General features: G+C 44.8%; 1 protein-coding gene across 6 annotated transcripts in view; it reads right to left on the bottom strand.

Annotated features, from left to right (window-relative positions):
• The window catches only part of FRAS1 (Fraser extracellular matrix complex subunit 1), a 167,765-nt gene extending 147,441 nt beyond the window's left edge, over positions 1 to 20,324 (bottom strand). For all 6 annotated transcript variants that reach the window (XR_008466567.1, XM_054202557.1, XM_054202558.1 and 3 more), the window contains exons 1-2: positions 20,087 to 20,324; positions 15,920 to 15,951 (exon numbers count right to left, since the gene is read on the bottom strand). Coding sequence is in view for 5 of the 6 variants with exons in the window: in XM_054202557.1 (XP_054058532.1) it covers positions 15,920 to 15,951; positions 20,087 to 20,147 (93 nt within the window). In the remaining variant the exon portion in view is untranslated. The remainder of the gene's footprint in view (positions 1 to 15,919; positions 15,952 to 20,086) is intronic.
• Positions 20,325 to 20,695: the final 371 nt, after the last annotated feature.

The raw sequence follows: 20,695 nt of genomic DNA, 5'->3' as shown, positions 1-20,695 counted from the left end.
AATTAAAGCTCCCAGATGCGTTCTTTGTTATGTTACGGTACAAGTGGTTATAAGCAGAGCTCCCTGGAACTAAGTGTAAGCTGAAACGTGTCTCTGTTTTTACAGCTCTCATAGCTAACTCATGCGGTTTCCATCGCAGAAAAGCACAGCGGTGACACTTATGGCACTCTAATTATATTAAATATCCAAAGCCTTTAAAATATTGGTGTAACCATCTAAAGGGGGAAAGGCTCAATTACCAAGGTTATTTTTCCTATTTTAGCTAACTGAGAATAACCGTTAAGAGGTTGTTCTACAAGATGTGGCGGATTTAACCAGATGCTCTCATCATTTCTACTGCAGTGCTTGAAAAAACAGCTTCTATAAATACACTAAAAAGCCAATGAATTACAGAAGCATGAAATTACTTCAGTAAGGTTAAAAACATGCTGGCATCATACAGAACGCACTGAAAATGTTAAGTGTGGAGACCTCATTGCAGCTCTTACACTGACAGCACTACTGCTGATTTTAACAAGGAGGTTACCTATCAGAGCTGCCATATGAGAAATTATCATTTCCTCAGTCTAAACATATGGATTCACGTGGATTCATCAGTTTTTTGTAGAGGCTAAAGAAGGCATCTGTGTAAACAGGACGCTGAGTAAAAGACATGACCTTGAAGATCAGATCAGCCCCTTTGCTGGTACCTGCAAAACAAAATACTCAAATGCAAGACTAACAGGAAGGAAATGATCATATATTAACAAACTGCTGCGGTCCATTGTGCTAGATTTTAGTATTAGAAAAGGGTCTACTAAACCACACTGCACCTATCGAAGCACTGTTAAGCTTCGAAATTGAAACAAGCCTAACAACCGATAGGCTTTTTAAATCAGAGCTGCCTGCACCTCACATATTCTTAACAAAGCCACACGTCAAAAGCAGCAAGCACTGCTTGTTGGTCCCTTGCTGATAAGCAGGGGAAGCTCAGCAAAGCGTCGTTCCCAATTTATTTTTGATACTAACACTTCCTATTTTTATTAGGGAAATCGACATTATGATAATAATTAGAAAGTGCTTCACAATACAAATCAGTGCTTCATACAGGAACGTACAGCATGACACAGTGGGTACCCACATCCAACTATTACTAGAGAGAAATGCCATGCCAAGTTAATAACTGAACAACACACGGGATGCTAATCATAGGAAGAAAAGCAGTTTAATTGCACAGCGCACTCCTACGATGCAAAATATCATGGATGACGCCTTTTCCTGGGGATTTCGAGAGGCTTGCCTCTGATCTTATAGATATTTCTTTGCCTGAAGCAAGAAGGAGAACTGACACTCTTACATCTTGTGAGCTGAGATCTTCCCCCACAGAAAGATATTTAAGCATTGCAATAAGGGCCGCTCAGAGGAGACGGAAGCATGTGTGGTAAATCCAGCGCGCTCCTCTCCAAAGCGTGAGGAGATCCAGAGGTCTCACCACTCTTCCACAGCCAGAAAATTCTTCTGAAATTCACTGGGAAGGATCCCGTGACCTTATGGGGCAGGCTGTTGCTAAAAAAGTACTAAGAGAAACCCCTAAGTTGCACAATACCAAAGCAGGACAGACACAGGGCTGTTAAGCTACATCATCTTCCAAAAGAAACTGTAGGATCAGTGCTGTCTTAATTAAGTTTGCTCGGAAGAGTCCAAGTATTAATAGACCAGACAGAAAAAAACAGAGGGAAATTATTTTAAAGTGTGTTCTACTTTTTACCATGCCAATGTGTCTCAGTTATCATGGATTGACCTCATTTTACCTTGTCAATGACACATCGCATACATAGGATCACTCACTGGATTGCACTCAAGCATCCAAAAACCTCTTAGGAAGTAAAATTACAGCATTTGAAAAAAAAAATAAAAATGCAGAAAAACACTACGTTGCAGTCACGCCCAAACTTCTGCAGTTGCAAGATGTACTACATTTAGAAGCACATAATTCCCTTTTGTTTTGGAAGGTTTTCCACAACGGTAGACTGAGGCACTTCTAGGTTCTCTGTCCATAAGCATGATGACCCCCAGTTTCACTGAGAAACTGAGATAGAAAGGATCGGATCTACTGATCCGATTTTTAAGTGCCTCCAATTTAAAATCAAACCTAGGCTTTCAAAATGGAACACTTCTAAAATTCTGGTTCTTTAAAACAAACGAACAAATCCACCAGAATAAAACTGTAGCAAGTTACCTTTACTCTGTAAATACTGAGAATTTAGCTGTAAATTAATTCCTTAAATACTCAAGAAAATTAGGCTTCTTACATATATAGAAGAACCTATAAAACTGCAAAAAATGTGGGAAAGAAATTGCTAACAAGTTTGCTCATGTTTTCACCTGAAACCACTCCACCAGGCTCAGTGCATAAAAGGATTTACTGCATCCACTAACTCAGAGCTGGCTATTAGTGTGTCAGTAATGACAACTCTGTCTAAATCAGCGCAGGATTTCAAGTTCCTAACTAAATAACCGACCGTGTATTTCCTCTGAAACTATGAATATCCTGAACCAGAAAAGAAGACTTGACTTAACAGCGTATTGGTCTCGTGCTGGCTAAGCACCCAAAAGTAACTTATTGCCACATGACTACGTCCAAATATATTAACGTAGGACAACAGATGAATTCCCCAGGAAATGAAAAGGTTAAAATTTTCAGGGAGACTACATTCCCATTAGAAATAAGATTTCCAGCCTGATAACTGAGATAAATAAAAGGGTATGTACATAGCTGCAAGGTCCGAAATTTCTCATCTTTGTCACCCCGCTGCAAGACCCAAACTTTCAGCTCCCCTGGATGTCACTGAAAATTTATGCTCAGTATGAAACTTGAATTAAAATTTCCCAGTTTTGAGCCTGCAAAAAGTTTAATTTTCATCTCCATAAAACACACGGGAAGCAGTTTATGAAACTTCTTATTTTTTTTCTGAGTCATGAAACATCTGGCTTAAAATTGTTCAAATTAATAGAGGAAGAAATCATGCTCAGGATTTATTATTTGGGGGAGGAGGGAGCGCTTTTTTCCCCTCACTGATCCTCAGAAACACAGTTAAGGGTGTCTAGAACTCTCCCTTAGCCGTAGTATTCCAGCTGGTAATATAACGATACTTCGGATGCTGAGCTCGCAGGGTTATTTAGAGGATTCATTACTGAATGATTCCAAAGTAGCTATAATGATTACAAAACCGAGTAAGCACCGAGTATTTTATCCTAACGGGTCTCCTTAATCTATGACTCAACAATAAATCACAGCACTAGGAGAATTACAGTGGTCTTCCAATGGAAATCTGTTGTACGTATTCCCACTAGAAGCTATTTAATATGCATGGCAGAAATATAGATATCCTAGCATCATAAACTTCAGAGCAACACAGCATCGTGTGGCTCTCTTTACAGACGCTTTGAAGGCTGACAGATCTGAGCAGTGATATAAAATCAATGCACCCATCTGGAAGAGCTTCATATTTGGGATTTTTTTCCATCTGTTATATGTCTTCCTGAAAGCACCAAGGAATATCTTAGGCTCCTTGTGAAATTCAGGAGTTACAATAGCAACAACTGGAGAGCTGATGTTTACTGAAAAGGCTCAGAGAATGATTCATCCTGAACAACTCCGAATGAATTAATTTAACAAGCCTGTGCAAGAACTGTAACGACGAGCGGGTTTCATACTGGCATTTCTGATGGGGATATGAGTTGTTCAAGGCAAAAACAAAAAGAGAAAAAGAAACACATGAAACCAACCTGGAAGACAAGAAATTCCACGTGGGACCACTGTCGAGACACAGTAGTCCAATTTTGCCTAAGTTTTATGATTGATTAAAGCACTAGTGGTTTATCTCAAAAGACTGAGCAAACATCCACCAGTTCCTCACAACTTCTTCACCCAAGATGTTTTGAGGATGAAGAACAAGGTCTCCAACACATCCTGGGCTGGTAAATGTGCAAGCGTAGCCTGGTACTAGTATAGAGCAAATCTGCCTCTCCAATGCTCTAAGGCACGTTGGAGCAGACAGAACTCCCACAAATTCACCTACCGGCAGCTCTTTTCCATAGCTTTTGCCATTTCTCCCAGCTGCCTCCCTGAAAGCACACCTAAAGGAACAGGACAAAGGACAAACATTTCTAGGCTTTGCAAGTCCAAGTAGTTCTGCTTTGACCCCTGAACCAGAGCACGTCAAATCCTGCTTTTCAATACTAAAAGCCCTTTTTTGCTGCCCACGTGACTATTCAACTACAAAGCTCAACCTTAATAGACTTTTCCAGTGTTTTGAGATTCAGTTAAAAAGATCGCATCCAAACTGTCTTTTGTATGTTCGGTATCATTTTGTGTTATACAGCTCCATCTAAACCGGGCTGTTTCATTTGTCCTGACCCATTTTCATGTCAACTGATACTGTACCACAGCGAGACAGCCATTTACATGGGAAGGACAGAAGAAATTCAGTCTATACTAACAGTTTCTTTTCCATTTCTACACAAAACCAGCTTGGTTCAGGTTTGTTTTTCTCTATAGAGGGAGACAGTTTCTTGCTGATACACACTGGTAGCTTCAACGTTTCTACCTAAAAATTAAGCCTAGGATTTTCCTATACCCGTACTAGAGAAAAGTACCCAATTTCCAGTCAATCCCAACAAGGGATCCATTTTCCTCAGTTATCTAACAAATTCAATCCAAAAGTTCTTTGGGTGTCATCAAAAATGTACAGCAAAGTTTATTAGTTCTCAGCAGTCGTATCCAGGGCCAATTACTTTTCAAACTACCAAAAAAATCCTAGCACAAAATGCCCAATGTCATGCCAAAGAAAACTTTCACAGTTGTGATATAAACCTCTGATAACTAACATTACAGTAGAAATCAAAAGCTGGCAGAACCCAGAGCGGCCAGAAAAAGATGCACTCTTTAGATGCAGAGAAATTCCATGTTTACTTTCTAAGGTGCCCTGCAGCAGGCAACGTTAGGATGGAATTTCAATTTCCCGCAGAAGTTCAGTAACACACTCGCTCAGCTCCACCGAGCGCTCAGGTGACAGCAGAAGGCGACGTGCCATTTCTGTTATCGCATTAGAAGACAGCCTTGTCTCCCGCAGAAAGGGCGTTACGGTTATTTTCCTCTTTGTATCATTTCTGGTTTTACCTATTAGATCAAATGAAACAGTCAAAACCAAGTTCACCTCTCCACTAGAAGATACCAGGTGGCAAACCCCACCCCACCCCCCCACGAAAACCTCACTGGTGTTTACATTGTCTTTTTCAGATGCGGTATCTGGCAGGCCCCCTCCAGGAGAAAACCAACATTAGAAGCAAACGGCCCAAGTTCCCAGATCACAACAGCCTTCAATGGGACTTGCCCACGCTTGCACAGAGTGATACAGAGAGGATCTGTGTGTTTTTAGGAAGTTGAAAGAACATCTCAGGCACACACATTAGGGCAAATCGCTTGCTCCAGCGAGCCACAGCCAATAAAGAAAGCAAACATCTCAAGTTATTTTGCTGAAGTGATCCGTTCTCAAAGCACTGAAGCTGCCAGACAAAACCTCCTTTCTCCGTTCAGGGAGTGGTAAACTTCTCCCTACCATCTGCTGGGTGCAGGATGAATCTACGTGTCGTCGCAGCATATGCTGCAGTCACACTAACGCAACAATGCTGTACCCCATATGCCAAGGAGAAAGACACATGCAAAGAACCTGCTGCCTCAAGGGGACTGGAAAGAGTGCGTGGGTGCTAAGAGGAAAAGTGAGACTCAAAGCAGACTTGCTTCTACACCTCTAGCTGGAGGTTATATCCCTCTTCCAGTTACAAGCAAGTGAGCTTATATTACCTTCGGTGGGCTCTTTTCACGACAGCGCGCTTTCAAATTTCTTTCCAATACACGATCTTTCTGTTTCTTTTCTAACACAAAAAAGGAACGACAAATTCTCCTGACTTTTTTGCTGCAGCCTTCTGTCTTCATTTTCTCTCTCCTAAAGCCACTGATGTACACGTACATTCAGAGTGTAAACACTACTTCTGTAAAACGTTGTCTGGGGATAATTAAAACGATATTGACTTTCCTGATCAGTTTGAGACCTTTAAAAGTCATCTGACGAACATTAACGTTATGGTCCTGGAATATGATTACAGATTTTTGAGTAGCCCATAAAAAGAGTAAGATGACTGTCTCCAAAACTGCGTCCCACCGGGTGATTTCTACAGCTTAGAATTATTGTGCTGGAGAGAGGGAAAAATCAGTTTTCAAGTGAGCTGTCATTTATGACTCGTGCAAGAAAGAAGAAAAGAAAAGCAAGGGCTGATAGTTCAAAACTAAAGTCACATTGGACACACACAGATACGATGAAATTCCTTCCGGAAAAGCAGGCTATGACTTCCAACCCCAGTGCCCTCTTGCCTCTTCTGCTTGCGGCACACAGACCCGCCGCTGCCCGGCACAACTGAAAGCCCCTGAGAGATAAAGGGGCCCAGTCTCATATACGTGTATGTGCACGTAAACCCACTCCTGCTAACCCCGCTGAACACAACCACTTCTCACTTCACCTGCAGACATACTTCACCACTCCACAAAGAACAGCGTTGGCTTATGCTTTCAAAAGCACCAGCAGAATATAATAAATCTACAGATTTGACGAGTACCATTTTCCATTTACGCTTTTATCATATAACCCACTACGAAGACAGCTATTTTATCTTCTCCCAACATTTTCACAGTGGGACACTGCTTCCAACTCCAAAGCTGGCACTGACGCTCCCAAAGCAAGAACAGGGAAGTTTTCAAAGCAAGGCCCAAGTCAGGCACACACACCAGTACAACAATGGTCTGTTGCCAGTTTGAGCCCAGTGAGAAATTACATGTGAGGCAGGTGCCCACGTGATGTAAGCTATCATCTTTCCTATAGCTACATTACTTTGCACACTCCACGGGTCTCAACTATCAATGCATTATAGGCTTTTTCCACTGGCCAAACCCGATTTCCATCATTTCTCTTACCAATTAACTAGACAGCACAACCCCTACTCTAAAGAGAAAACACAAATGGGAAACCTGGTCACGGTTTTGATAGGGTTGAGGAGAGGGAAGGAATGAGGAAGTGACCTAGCAAAGGAAAAAAGAATTTTTCATGCTGGGAATTTAAAAAGGAAAAGTAAATGACAAATTACAAGACGTTGTTTCCTAAACAAGGCTCTTCAAACGCACCCAGAAAGGTAAAAGGCACGATGACTTGTGAAATTTATAAATGCTAGGAAATTGTGAAAGTGTTGTCCTGGTGCAAAAATCCACGAGAATCCACCATCTCCTGCCAAGGCTCTGGCATATAGCTCCTATAACTGTGTTATTAAATGTTAATCATCTACTTAAGTCAGTGTTTGTGGATGAACAGTTACCATCCAGGAAGATCACTGAAACGGAAAATGTGGAACAGGGCAGCTCTTGTAAAGACCCTGATCTCCAAATAAGACTGATGCCAGATCACCTCCCGTGACCCAGTGGAGATTAAAGCACGAGTCGTTCACCAGCCAGGACAGAGGATGGAGAGGAAAGACCCCTGAAGCAGAATATTAGAGCCAGCAGACACTCAACACCTTCCAGGAAAGAACCCCACAGGCTGCAGAAAGTCATTGCGGCCAGCCCAGGGTCTCTGATTAAAGCTCAAAAAGCCCCACAACCCATAGAATCGTCTCTTTTAGTTCATTAATTTGTGTTCGTTTCTTTTGTGCTACCTAAAGTAAAGAAGAGCTGTTTCAAAATCTCTTTTTGCCACAAACACCACGCGCACCTGAATGTTTAGAAAAAGCACCCCGCAGATTCAAACGCTGTTCTTAAACACACAGAGACAACTGAGGAGGACCGTGACTTCACCGCTGGGCCCCGGACTGCTACAACATGAGATCCCATTTACACGGAGGAAAAAAGAACACTTTCTGACCAGTAAATGTACCAGGAAAAAAGACAGGCATGTACATACACACAGAAGACTTGAGGAGGGTGGAACTGGATGATAAATGTAGCATATTGGAAGCTCATTGCGGAGAGAGCAGGTCAGTATGGCAGATAAATCACCCCAGGGTAAGCAAAGACACCAGCTTCGTGCTTCAGTTGCATCACGTTAAACGTTAAGGCACGGCGCTTGATGTAAAAAAGTCTGCTTCACCACTACTTATGTAGTTCATGAAAAGGGAGATGGCTGCTGTCAACAAGCAGCACCTGGAGAAACCAAGAGGGTGCCCTGTGGACGCAACTTGCTGCTCCCAGACACAGGATGATGGGGACCTAAACTCCTGCCCAGCCCCAAGCACCGGGGGAACTGAAAGATGCTGCTTCAGCAGGACCAACCACAGGCCCAAGCTGCAGGAGAAATATGCGTGGCCCCAGAGACAGAGCCAGCCCTGCCACCCTCTGCCCCTGCCCCTGTGTTCATCTCCTTCTGCATCCATCACAGAGCAACGTACAGGCAGCTCTTGAACGAAGTTTGTGTTGTATGAATTTGTCTTCCATTTTACGAACAGCAGTTCAGTTGCAAATTGTCCCAGTTGTCGCTTTCTTCATTGAACCACAAACATAGCAAGTAAAAGGAGCAGCATTTACCCTTCCGGAGGCAAAGCCACAGTTCTTTTCTGATGTGCAAATACCCTCACAGCACTCCTGAAACGTGAAAACCCATGAAAAGCATCAGCTTAGAGAGTTGTCAAAGCGCTATGGATTGGGGCCATGGTTTTCCAACTAAAACGTAATTTCCCGCCTCCTTACAGTAGGGTAGGAGTACAGTTTAAGCAGATCCTTCTGGGTTTTTAAGAGATTTTAACACCCGAGTCTCAGTACTTCCTCATTACAGAAGTTTTTAACAGAGACGATAATTGTGTAAAGATGTTAGAGCTCCATAAGACTTCTTCGCAGAGATAAAAGCAAAAAAAACCCCAAACTAAACCACCACTGACACGCAAACTGTACTGATTATACGTACTATGTCATAGGCAACTAACGCAAGTTCTCTAAGTTTTCACTGTGTGCTATTTAGTATTCAGAACAAGTTTGAAGTCGCAACAAAACAAAATAAATGTGATGATTCCAGAACATACCAACCCTCAGCTACGCCGTGTTGTGTTTCCTTACAGAAATGAGGGTTCATTTTCTCAGACCAAAAAAAATGACATTTAGACACCTTCTGTAGGAGAACCACTAAGATACAAAAGAATAATTATTATACATTACAAATGTGTGCTTCAGTCCACAAAAAAAACCAAAAAACCTTTACTGATTAAAAGACAAGAATTGTCCCCATCCTCAGGAGAATCTTCACCTTACATTTAAGTTTCTTTAACCCAGTACCATGAAATAAAGAGCCTACCCCCATTGCTCTACATTATACTGTTATTTTCAAGGAACACAAAGAAGGAACACACGTGCAGCACATGCTTTATTCAAAAAACACTTTTGTCTTTGTTGTTGATCTCAGCTTTCTGAAACCCACAAGCAGAAGGGATTTCCTACGTAAGAAGCATCTCTTTATTATATTAATAAACCTTAACTGCATACCATTCATCTAAATTGAGAGGTCTATTTTCCATCACAGCTTGCGCTTCCATTCATAGCCACACAGAGCAAGGATAAGTTGGCTAGTAAGCCCTACACACCGCATAAAACAATTATTAAGTGTTATGAGCTTGCTCTAAACAGGCTTAGAAGACTGCACAACGGCACTGCAGAACCAGGCCCCCGCTGCACCAAATGCTCCCAGTCTTTCCATCACTACGCTTTCAAGTCCTGGGAGGGTTACGGCACCTCATTGCATCTGTCCAATAAATAAAAATCATCATATATAGCATATTAGTCAACCCATAGCTACAAGAATGCAACCACCCTGCAACAGCAGGAAAAAGCGACCTCGATCTTCCCAGCCTCCGACACAAAAAACTTGTTACCTCCCTACTGCTCGTGGCAGCGTGGGAGACAGCAGAGGAGCAAATCCAGAGCACGGACCTCAGGCTGCTCCAAGAGGAACCCCCACTGCAAAGTGGATGATGTCGTCGTGTTCTTTAAAATGTTCATGTCAACATTATACAGAAGGCAGATTCATGCTGCTGTAAACTAGAGTTTATAGCTACCAACCAGAAATTTATAGCTTTGTTCCCTGGTGGAGCTGAGGATGTACCCCAAGGCTAAGGAGTGGCATTTAAATCACATTATTTAAAAAAAAAAAAAACCACAACAAACAACACAAACCCCAAAACATTTTGACCATTGTAAAAGTTAGCAAGCAAAACTTGAACTGAAATCTTCAATTCTGATCTCATTTTTCAATAGTAACTTGTTACCCTTCTAAAGAAACTAAAGTGAAGCTCATTTTCCATTGCAAATTTGAAACATTCCCTAACCAGAAGCGCTCTGCACCCGCTAATATTTATTTTAAGTAGTCACTAAATTTATTCAGAATAGCAGCTATCTAAAGTAGGAGATGTAAAATTTTGGAAAAAAAAAGGTATTTTCTATTTATTATATTTTCCCTTTCATTTCTGACTCAGCACAAACTGTAGATGGAAACAGAAATCTGAATTAAAAAGCATAAAATCAGGCCTTCTTTAAACTTCTCGCAACAAAATGTACATATGTAACTGCAAAATGTTATCAAGTTAATCAGAAGATTTAAAGGGATACTTTTTATTGAACCAGAAGGTGTTCAATGCAGTCAGTCACATCAGGTACTTCAAATTTTTTTATTGACATAAGCTTCAAACTTTTAGCATCAGCACTTTTTTTCTTCAGACACAGAACTTGAAATGAGCACTTGATTTCCCCACTCTGATGACACTTGCCACTGAAATGAGCCAAATAAACCAAACGTAATTATGTAAAAAAAAAAAAAAAAAAAACAAAAAAACCAAAACATCTCTGAAGCTGAGCAAGCAACTACATTTCACCTCCTCATCTTTTCCTGGTGTTCGCCCCTATCATTCCAACACCTTCCAAGTGTTTACAAGAAGTTATAGTTAACGTGCACATTAAATTAATGAGCTGATTTATAATGGAGCTGATGGAAGTTGTATTTATACAATAGGTACTTGTGAACATGTCAATTTTTTATTTATTATTATTTTGTGACCTCTACCATGACTGACTGCAGAACAGAACTGAAAAGATGAAAAGCTGAACTATCTGAAGAACTACAACAATTATTATGTTTTTCTTTTCTGGAATAGGCACATTGCTCTTTTGACTGACTGCTAAACCCAAAGCCTCTTCTTTTAAGATGTTCAAGTCAACTACGCATTTCAATCAACTTGAATCTTTTTTTCAGGCAGTTTCCAAAGGGAAGCAAAATTTTGGTAGAAGCACAAGTAACGTACCATTTACTATGGATTAAGTTAAGGCTTTTTATCCTGTTCATAATTTTCATTCAAACTTGAAGATTAAAAACATATTTCCTTTCAAGAAAAGCTGCTTGGCTTTTCTGGTGCTTTACAGTGTTAAAAAAGCCCCATATGTGTCTCCTGAAACTTACAAAAGGAATCTGCCAGTCCAGAAATTCATCCTTATGTGCATTACCAGCAGCTGTTGCAGCAGACAACATCCATGTTTTAACACAGCCAAAATAAAAAATTTAGTGAAGACTGCTCAGCTGGACTCGTCCTTCCTTACTGCAGTGTCTACCAGACATGAAGGGCCATTTATCAAGTCACACTTCCCATTTAGACCAACTCCCACCTGAAATCACAGCCCCGCGCTTCCCCTCTCCTTCTCCCAGGGCTGAAAACTCTTCTCGGCACAAGCCGGCTGGCAGAAAGATGCAGACACACACTTGATCAATGCCTCTCTCAGACATTTATTTTCATTGTGGCATGAATGTCTCCTCATCTCCACCTACACTACCCTCCAGCTGAGAAAAAAAAACAGCAATGTATATTTTCTTCTTTGCTAAGTAAAGGAAGAGGCTGCGCTGGTTGTGTGGCGTGAAAACTCCCTCAGAGGTGAAGACAGAGGGAGGAATGCAAACCTCCTCAGCGCAGTTGGAAATCAGAGAGATGTGTTTTTCCTCAGAGGAAACACATGAACACAAGCTGACCCCTTGATATACAAGCAGCTACATCAGTCAAGCAAGACGCAGAACTTTTGCGGCATTACCAATTCAAGCAACTCTGCAGTGCTTGCATTCACTACACTTACTTGTTTGATTTATGCACCAAGCATTTCTCAAGTAACCGTACAATGGTTTGGGTTGGAAGGGACCTTCAAAGCCCATCTACTCCAAGCCCCCTGCAGTGAGCAGGGACATCTTCAATTAGAGCAGGGCTCAGAGCCCCATCCAACCCGACCTTGAAAGTTTCCAGGGATGGGGCACCTATCACCTCTCTGGGCAATCTGGGCCAGTGTCTCACCACCGTCACTGTAAAAAGTATTTTCCTTATGTCTAGTCTGAATCTTTCTTCTTTTAGTTTAAAACCATCACCACTCGTCCCGTGGCTCCCCTCCCTGCTCCAGAGTCCCTCCCCAGCTTTCCTGGAGCCCCTTGAGGGACGGGAAGGGGCTGGAAGGTCTCCCTGAAGCCTTCTCTTCTCCAGGCTGAACCCCCCCAGCTCTCTCAGCCTGTCCTCACAGCAGAGGGGCTCCAGCCCTCCCAGCATCTCCATGGCCTCCTCTGGCCCCGCTCCAACAGCTCCCTGGCTTTTTCAAGTGATTTCAGAGTTTGGGTTTGCAGGACAAGCAAGACAGCCAAATGCCATAAAGCACGACTTGCAGCAAATAGCATTCCTACAATAATCCAGTAACAGCTCATCTACAACTACTTCCACATGGAACAATGAGGAAAATACTGAATAACAGAAGACACTGAAAGGAAACAGTGTTTCTAACTACAGCTTAAAACACAAAAGAAGTTTCTATGGATTCCTGTTGGAGGTTGTCAACAGCTCTATTAGTGCCACAGGCACACTGTGCTGCTGCCACTGTGGGTGACAGCCATCAGATGAGGTTGCAGCGTTTGGCCCGATGCCTTCTTGTCATTCAGAAAAGCCATCTTCTCAATGAGTAAATGGTTTGTAAGCAAACACACCCAGAAGGCACATTCCTCCTCCGGAACAGATTCTACAGAGATGACATCCTTAGCTTGCATGTTTATCATGTCACTGACATTTCCTCACTGAACATGTTCTTTTATGTGGAACTTTCCAAGGTCGCAAGTGCCAGCAGAACTGCTTTGTGCCACCAGCTCGAGCGCAGCGCTGGCTCTGCACAAACTCACCAGCCCTGGCAAAAAGGCCGGTGAACACAGCTCCCACCAGTCTTAACAGAGAGAATAAACAGCAACACACAGACACAGATTACAGGCAGAATAGGCTTTTACTTTTCTCATGATCTGGGATAAAGTAGGGAAGAAAAAAAAAAAGCGTTCATTAAGACGACAGTATAACAGATATGACATTTCAACTTGCACCGCCAGAATCCCAATCCCAATTCAGAAAGCCCCTCCTCCCCAGCTCAAATAAACACAATTGTACCAGCAAAGCCACGAGGCAATAGCTCCTCATCTTTATTTGTCAGACAGCTGCATCAACGCTTTACAAGCACTGAGTTTAACAAACAGAGCAAGTGCCTCCCACATGGGTCTTCAGATTTCGTATTTTTTTGAAAACAACGTTCACTCTGAAGCCAGGGAAACTGCAGGAACCAAAACGATGGCAGCGGCAGGATTGCTTGTCTTGTCATCTTCCACTTCACAACTGACCTGTCCGAGACAGCGGCCTTCTGCAAAGGTAACACAAGCTCTGCAGCCCTATCCCAGCTATGTGCCACCAACCCACAAGTACTAACTGCCTTGAAATCACTCACACGCTACCTCTAGTGTTTGATTTATACAGCTTTATTTAACAAAGCCAACTCCAGTACTGATGTCGGGAGTGGCACAAACCAGAGAATGAAACGAGTCCTATTGAAGGTTCTTTTCCATTTGTAATTTCCATGGTTGCCTGTGCAGTTCCTGCTTTCTCAGGGAAAACAGCTACCCAAAGAAACCCGTGAAGCAGCATTACAGAGGAATATTCATTTAAACCACTAGTTTGGTGCACTGCATGTGATATTTTGCCCGTCTGAGTGGAAATGAGTGGAATGTGGATTTAGTACCTGTTCTGAGATTGCTAGCTGAAGCCACAGAGCCTGTCCTTTGATCTGTATTCAGTTCCAAAAAGCAATCAAAAGTTGTTACATTAGTACATAGGACATAGAAGAAATATCAACATAGTCGTGGCAAAGCAAGCGAAGGCCTGTTTCCACAGCAAACATCACTCAGAGAGGAAAGCAGCACATCTTCAGACATGACAACAAACAACAGACAGGACAGGCCCTTGTTCCAAGAACGGCAACCTCCCGTTGTTCAAGTTTTACTTGATTTTTAAATGCCAGCTGTATACCTGCATCAGTTTTGCGTCTGCTCCAAGCTGTAAAGCAGAGCAACCCTCTTGTACAGCTAATGAAAACTACTACAGTTACAGAAGTCATTTATTAATAAAAACCCAATAATCTTACTAAATATAGAGATAAAGACAAAAACCAAGGACACTGTGAGCAAGTGCTTTAAACAGGAAGCATCTAACCTAGAATATCCCATAGACTTTATGTACAAATGTGATGGCAAGACATTACTGAGACCCACACTGGCACTTCAAACGCACAGCAGCAATGAAAGAAAGGACAGAAAAAACATCGGACCACCAAGAAACCACAAAAGGCAAAAAAAAAAAAAAAAAATCTGTGACTGACATGGCAGTAGTAATCAGCGACAGATGAAACCCCTCACTTGCTAACCCTTCCACTCTGATACTGCCCGTACCAAGCTGTAACACTCAGCAGAAAGTGACCTGCCACACAGTTCACTGAAGCTGGAATCCAGACAAACTTCCCAACTGTTGTTAAGACACTGATGCTCCACGGCACGTTCTTAAGAGCAGCAAACACATTTAGCCTGCTTCAGCTTCCTCCCAAGCCACCCACCGAAAACTTTCGCCTCCAGCAATTCCCCCCACATTCCCTTCTCAGAGCAGAAAAACTTCCAAGACCCCGAGTCCACATTGGAAGGCCAAAGGAACCAGCTGCCACCAGTTATTTCCCAGATACTCAGCGGTCACATGTCACACACGGAGAGCATTCATCCAGCTTTGCTTGAGAGCTGCAAGCGAAATAAAACCCCAGGCTTTCCCTGACAGCTGCTGCCTCCCAGCCTACGGTAGCAAATCCCTGAGCACATCTGCTGTGGGACTGGAGGCAGATACAGAAGCCCTCCAGAAACGTAAAGTTGCTCAAGGACTTCCTTTTAGCCCAGAGTACTGAAGCAAGGCAGACAAGCGTTACAGAGCAAAACAATGTTTATAAATTGTTAAAAACCGTGATTCTTGTACAAAGTTGTTCATGGATAATGTACATGCAAAGGGGAAGACTACAAAAGAAAATACATTGGATTTATAAAGAAGAGTCAGGGTACACAGTACTCACCATAAACAGCTGAGAGGAAAAGGTGTTAAATTGTTGTCATTAATACCTTATTAATTCAGGGAAATTAACACAGAACATACCCCAGCATCACAGTAATGTTTTACAAAACATAACCTCTATCCTGCCTAGGACTGCACATTTGTGACTTATACGGCTTCCAAAAACCTTGAAATTTCTCACATCTCTTCACGCACTGGACAACGGAGCCCCAGTTAGCAGCAGGCAGAGCTGTGCTGAGAAGGAGAATGGTTGGGTTCAAAGGCCCAGGGAGAATTTCTGACCTCTGCAAGGGCTCACAGCTCTGTGACCTGCTGCAAGATCAGCCATCCCAGTTGCAGGCGTGACAAAAATCAGGAACTAGAGTCAAGTTCAACAGCACCTTGTCTAACACTCGCCGAGCCTAACACGTTCAAGCTTACCTACCTCAAACAACAAGCCTTGGTAGATACAGGCACCTGCGAGACAAAAAAGAAAAGAAAATTAAAATAGATTAGAAGCGAGTAACACCAGCACCCTCTCCAGCAGACGTGCTACGTAACAGCACGAGCAGCACTGAGCTGCCACCTCTGGCCACGCGCTTGCCAGCAACAAAACAAATGCAGTTTTGGTGCAGCAGGGCAACCCTCTGGGTAAGCTTCAGACTGCATTGCCAGGGACTCTGGCCAAGATGGATTTTAATGCAGCTGATCTTCAAAGAAGAGGTTAGCACATGCCTCTGCAGCACCTCACCCGACCACTGATGAAGCATGGCAGCATCACAATTGCAGGAAGTTGCCGAATCTTTCTCAGACAGCAGTCAAGGACACGATTAAAGAAAGCAGGAGAATTCGAGGCAGTAGAACAGGGGCGGACACAAACCTCAGAAGGACCTGACCGCACCACCACGGATAACAACTCACTTTTGAACAGGGCTAGTATCATAACCCATTCCCGCAATCACCTCACACTCTCTCAGACGGGTGACAAATTCAGCCATTTGATGGCACTCATTCTCTTCCTCCACTGTCACAAAGGCTACCCGTCATAAGATGGGAATTCTCACAAAATACACGTAAGATGAAGCTCAGAATTTTATTTCAACTTCAAATAATTGCCCGAGCTCTCACTGAAATAAAGGGCAGCTACTCAAGGGCAAAATATGGCCCTTAAAAATGCAGGGTTACATGGCATTTAAATCGCATATTAAAGAGCAGCCTCTTCTCTGTGCTCCTATAAATCCTTTTACCATTGACAGGAGAAACAAATAAGCATGTGAATATATGCATAAAAACGCAATCATGGTGAGAAGAGACGGCTTGAATTCCCGCTCCCAGATCACTCCTCCATGGGCAATGGGTCACATTTCACTTAATGACAGGCTCACAGGACTCCTCCTGCTTCAGCCTTCCCAGCCCTCACCACCTACACTCCCAGCTGAGAGAAAGGTCCTTCAAGGAAATGATATACACCCATTCAAGTATACTTTATATATTCTACTTCAATAAATCAAATAAGAGGTTCGAAAATAAAACCATGAAAAAGTTGAATGACGGTTCTTTCATTGATTTTCCGGGAAACAGCCATTCTCAAACAACTACACATATCTGCCTACTGAAAACGTGACAACAATGTGAAATCAAGAACAACTCTTTTCATCTTCGAGTTTCTTGGGAACGCGGGAAAAGCTGCCTCAAGGGACCACCCAGGGAACTAAGAATTTCCTCGTCAGAGAGTGGTGTTTTCCATAAAATGCAGATTAGACTAATTTGTACAGAAAACCTTGGAGCTACACTGCTTCGAATCAAAAACTCCTCCTTCGAGCTGGTCTTCGGCTCAGATACTAGAGGCTGCAGATGCACCATCAGGAATTATTTTCTCTTGCCAAGAAGATGAGCCACAAGAGCCCAATCGTGTTTCTCTCAAATTCAACAGATACCTTTCTACTCATATTGACAGTAAACAAATCAAGCCCTACCCATCGCATGCACAGACTGAGCACCAAAGAGGACTAACATGCTGAAACACGGGGTTTCACTCCCACATCTGCATAGTATCCCCCCGCCACCTCACGAACCCTACGATTAACCACTTCACATCTGACTGGCAAGCTCTGCACATTCATGGCGGTGCCAAGTTACTCAAATGCAACTAAGACTCAGAGTCTCAGCAATTACCTGTTCATTTATTTACTTGACTTCCATAGCAATTTGTGTTTACAGAAAAAAAAAAAACAAACTGAAACACTTCACCATACCTCAACTTCATGTTACTGCACTGATTTTCAAATACCAATTATCTTCCTACCCCCCCATAGCTCTCTTGTCCCCCACACTCTTCTTCTGGCAATAGATAATTTCAAGGTTCATCATCCAGCTGCACCTCAAAACTCCGTGCAAAATACAAGGTCACATACTGTTGGAAGGCATGTGGGGAAGAAAAAAGAAAAACCAAACTTAATACCAGTTAGTTAAAAACAGCACAACTGGACTGTTTTACTCCTAAAAAATGTGCTGGCTGCCCTTTCTTTTTTGCTCACTGACACCTACAATTCCGTAAAAGTACCAATGTAGCAATGGTTTGATACACTGAAACGTGGAATATGGTATCAGAGCCCCCACTGAGGATTTGAAAACCTCAAAGAGACAGCGGGAAACTATAAAAAAAAGAAAAAAATGAATCGTTATTTCCTACTGTTGCTTCAAGAGGCTGTAATTACATCTAGGGCCCTTTGTGCCAGGCACTACAAACACATTGTGAAAGAGCAGTCATGTGCCAAAGAGCTTGTCCTCTGCAGGGCCAGAGCACAGAGTAAGGACCAAGGCCTCAAACAGCCCAGGCAGGCAACAGCAGGAATGAGACAGACCTTCAAAAACTTCTCTCTCAGCTCCCCCCACTGCACTCTGTAGAGACAGGCTCACCCCGGCCCATGCGGGACTGGAAAGCAAACACAGAAAGTCTGATTCTTCCTCCCCATTAAACCTAAGACATTTCTCACTCCCTCACAAGTTATCAAGGGGGATAACTACGATATAACCCATCTTTACAGGACTTTGAAAATCCTTAGTTACAATTACCTTTTAGCTATCTTTTTACTCCCAATTGTGAGCGAGCCCACGACATGACACGCAGGTTAAGCAACATCGCTCTTTGTTACAGTGCCTGGGCTCTGCATGCAACTCCAAGTCACCAGTGTGATTAACGACTGTTTGCAAAGCTCACCTGAAAGGGTTTCCCTCAAATGATCCTATTGCCTTTCACATACTGAAGACACTTGGGAAGAAATCCCCGAACTTTCTGCCTTCGGATTTTCTTGTTGGGCATCTTGGATGCAGGAGGTTAGCAGGGTAGTTTTCTGGCTTGGGGTGGGGTTTTTTTTGTAGAAGTCTCTCAGAGCACTGCCTCAAAAGTTAATATCCCAAATTCCTATCTAACAGCTCCTCAGCTCACGCACGCATAGCTACTTTTAAGTACTGTTACTCACTAAGAAAACTCCCTTAACGAATGGGAATCACAGCGGTGGGACTGCGGTGGGAGCTGCACTCAGGGAGTCCGCCACTTTGGAAACCAACAACCTGCAGTCTCGCGGCCAAAGGAAAAGCGGGAAAACAACCTAAGGGCACAAATGCAGCCACACTGCACTCCCAAACTTAAAACATTAGTAACTCTACTGCCTGCCAGCATCACAAGATCGTAACCTTGCGCTTTTTACAAGTCTGTCCTGAAGGCTTTTTTTAAGGACAGAAGAAACCAACGCTCAACACTTGCTGAGGCGCTCTCAGAGCAACATCCACACACGCCAAGCGCAGGTCAGCCCTATTCTCCCAAAACAAGGCTCAGTGGGTGACTGGTACCGACTCCCCACAGCTCCTGTCACAGCCGCCCAGGGCAGCAGATGACCAGTGCACACCATAGCCATTCCGAGCCCCCTGGGCAAGCGACTGAGCCCTCACCACCGCCACCAACACCCGTGGAGGGTGTGCGGGGACAGCCTGGCTCTGCCCCGAGCCCCGGCGACAGCCCTGAGGGGGTGGCTCTGCCCCGAGCCCCGGCGACAGCCCTGAGGGGGTGGCTCTGCCCCGAGCCCTGCCGCTGACTGACCCAGCTCACACCCGGGCTCCTTCTGTGGGTTTGGACAACTAAAATCCACAAAACCCTTTTTGGGTAACCCCCCTCCTTCGGCTCGGCAGGGAATTTACCGCTGTCCTGGGCCGCCTCCTCGCCCTCAGGAAAAGGCGCCGAGCGCGAGGGGGAAGCCCCGCAGCCCCAGCCCGACGACCGGCGGCACCCCCCGGCCCCGTACGCTCGAAGCGGGACACGGTCCTCCACCCCCGCCGCTTCCCGCCCGCCAGCCCTCAGCCGTTTAGCGGGCACCCCACCACCACCGAGCGGGATGAGCCGGGGGACAGACGCGGGAAGGCACCGGGCACGGCTTCGCCCCGCCTGCGGAGAGGCCGCCAAAATGGCGGGGGGCGGGAAGCGGACCCCCGCCCGGGCCGGGGAGAAGGGAGGGAAAGATGCCCCCAAACCTCCCCGGGGAGAAGGGGGGGGATCCCTCCTCAGCGTGGGAGAGCTCAAGGCACCCACCGCCCGCGGGACCGGAGAACGACTCACCTGAGGCGGCGGCAGCCGCCAGCGCCGCGCTGAGGAGGCACAGCGTCGCCCGAGCGCCCATGGCCCCGCCGCCGGCTGCAGGGGACGAGAGGGAAGGAAGGGGATGGCGGCGGCGGGGTGGCCCCGCCGCCCCTTCGGCAGGTGCCGGGGCAGTGCCTCGCCTCTCCTCGCCAAACTTTCCCCCCGCAGACAAAGCGGCGGCGGCGGCGGCCCCCGCAAGAAATGCGCCGTAACCCGCCCTTCCCCTCCCCTCCGCCCCGCCCGGCCCCGCCTCGGGCAGCGCTCTCCCCCCTCCCGCTTCCTCCTCCTCCCTCGGCGGGGGGCGAAGGCGAGCGGCCCTGCCCGGCCGTGCCCCTCGGGTTGGCGGGGGAAGGCTCTCTCTCCTCCTCCTCCTCCCCGGTAAATCCGCAGCCCGTCCCGCCCGCAGCAGTGACAGCTTCCCCGTTTGTCCCCCGATTGGGGCGAAAAGGCGACGGCGTTGGAAAAACCCTGCAGGCCTCCAACCCCAAGAGGATCTCCCAGCCCAGGGAGCTGCGGGAGGGGGATTTATCCCGGTCAGAAATGAGGGGCTGGAACGGAGAAGTCATCCTCTCTAGGGGTTTTGAAGCT

The sequence above is a fragment of the Rissa tridactyla genome, chromosome 5 (genome assembly GCF_028500815.1).
Source record: "Rissa tridactyla isolate bRisTri1 chromosome 5, bRisTri1.patW.cur.20221130, whole genome shotgun sequence".
In the NCBI taxonomy this organism is placed as follows: Eukaryota; Metazoa; Chordata; class Aves; order Charadriiformes; family Laridae; genus Rissa; species Rissa tridactyla.
This window is presented reverse-complemented; position numbering and strand designations above follow the sequence as displayed.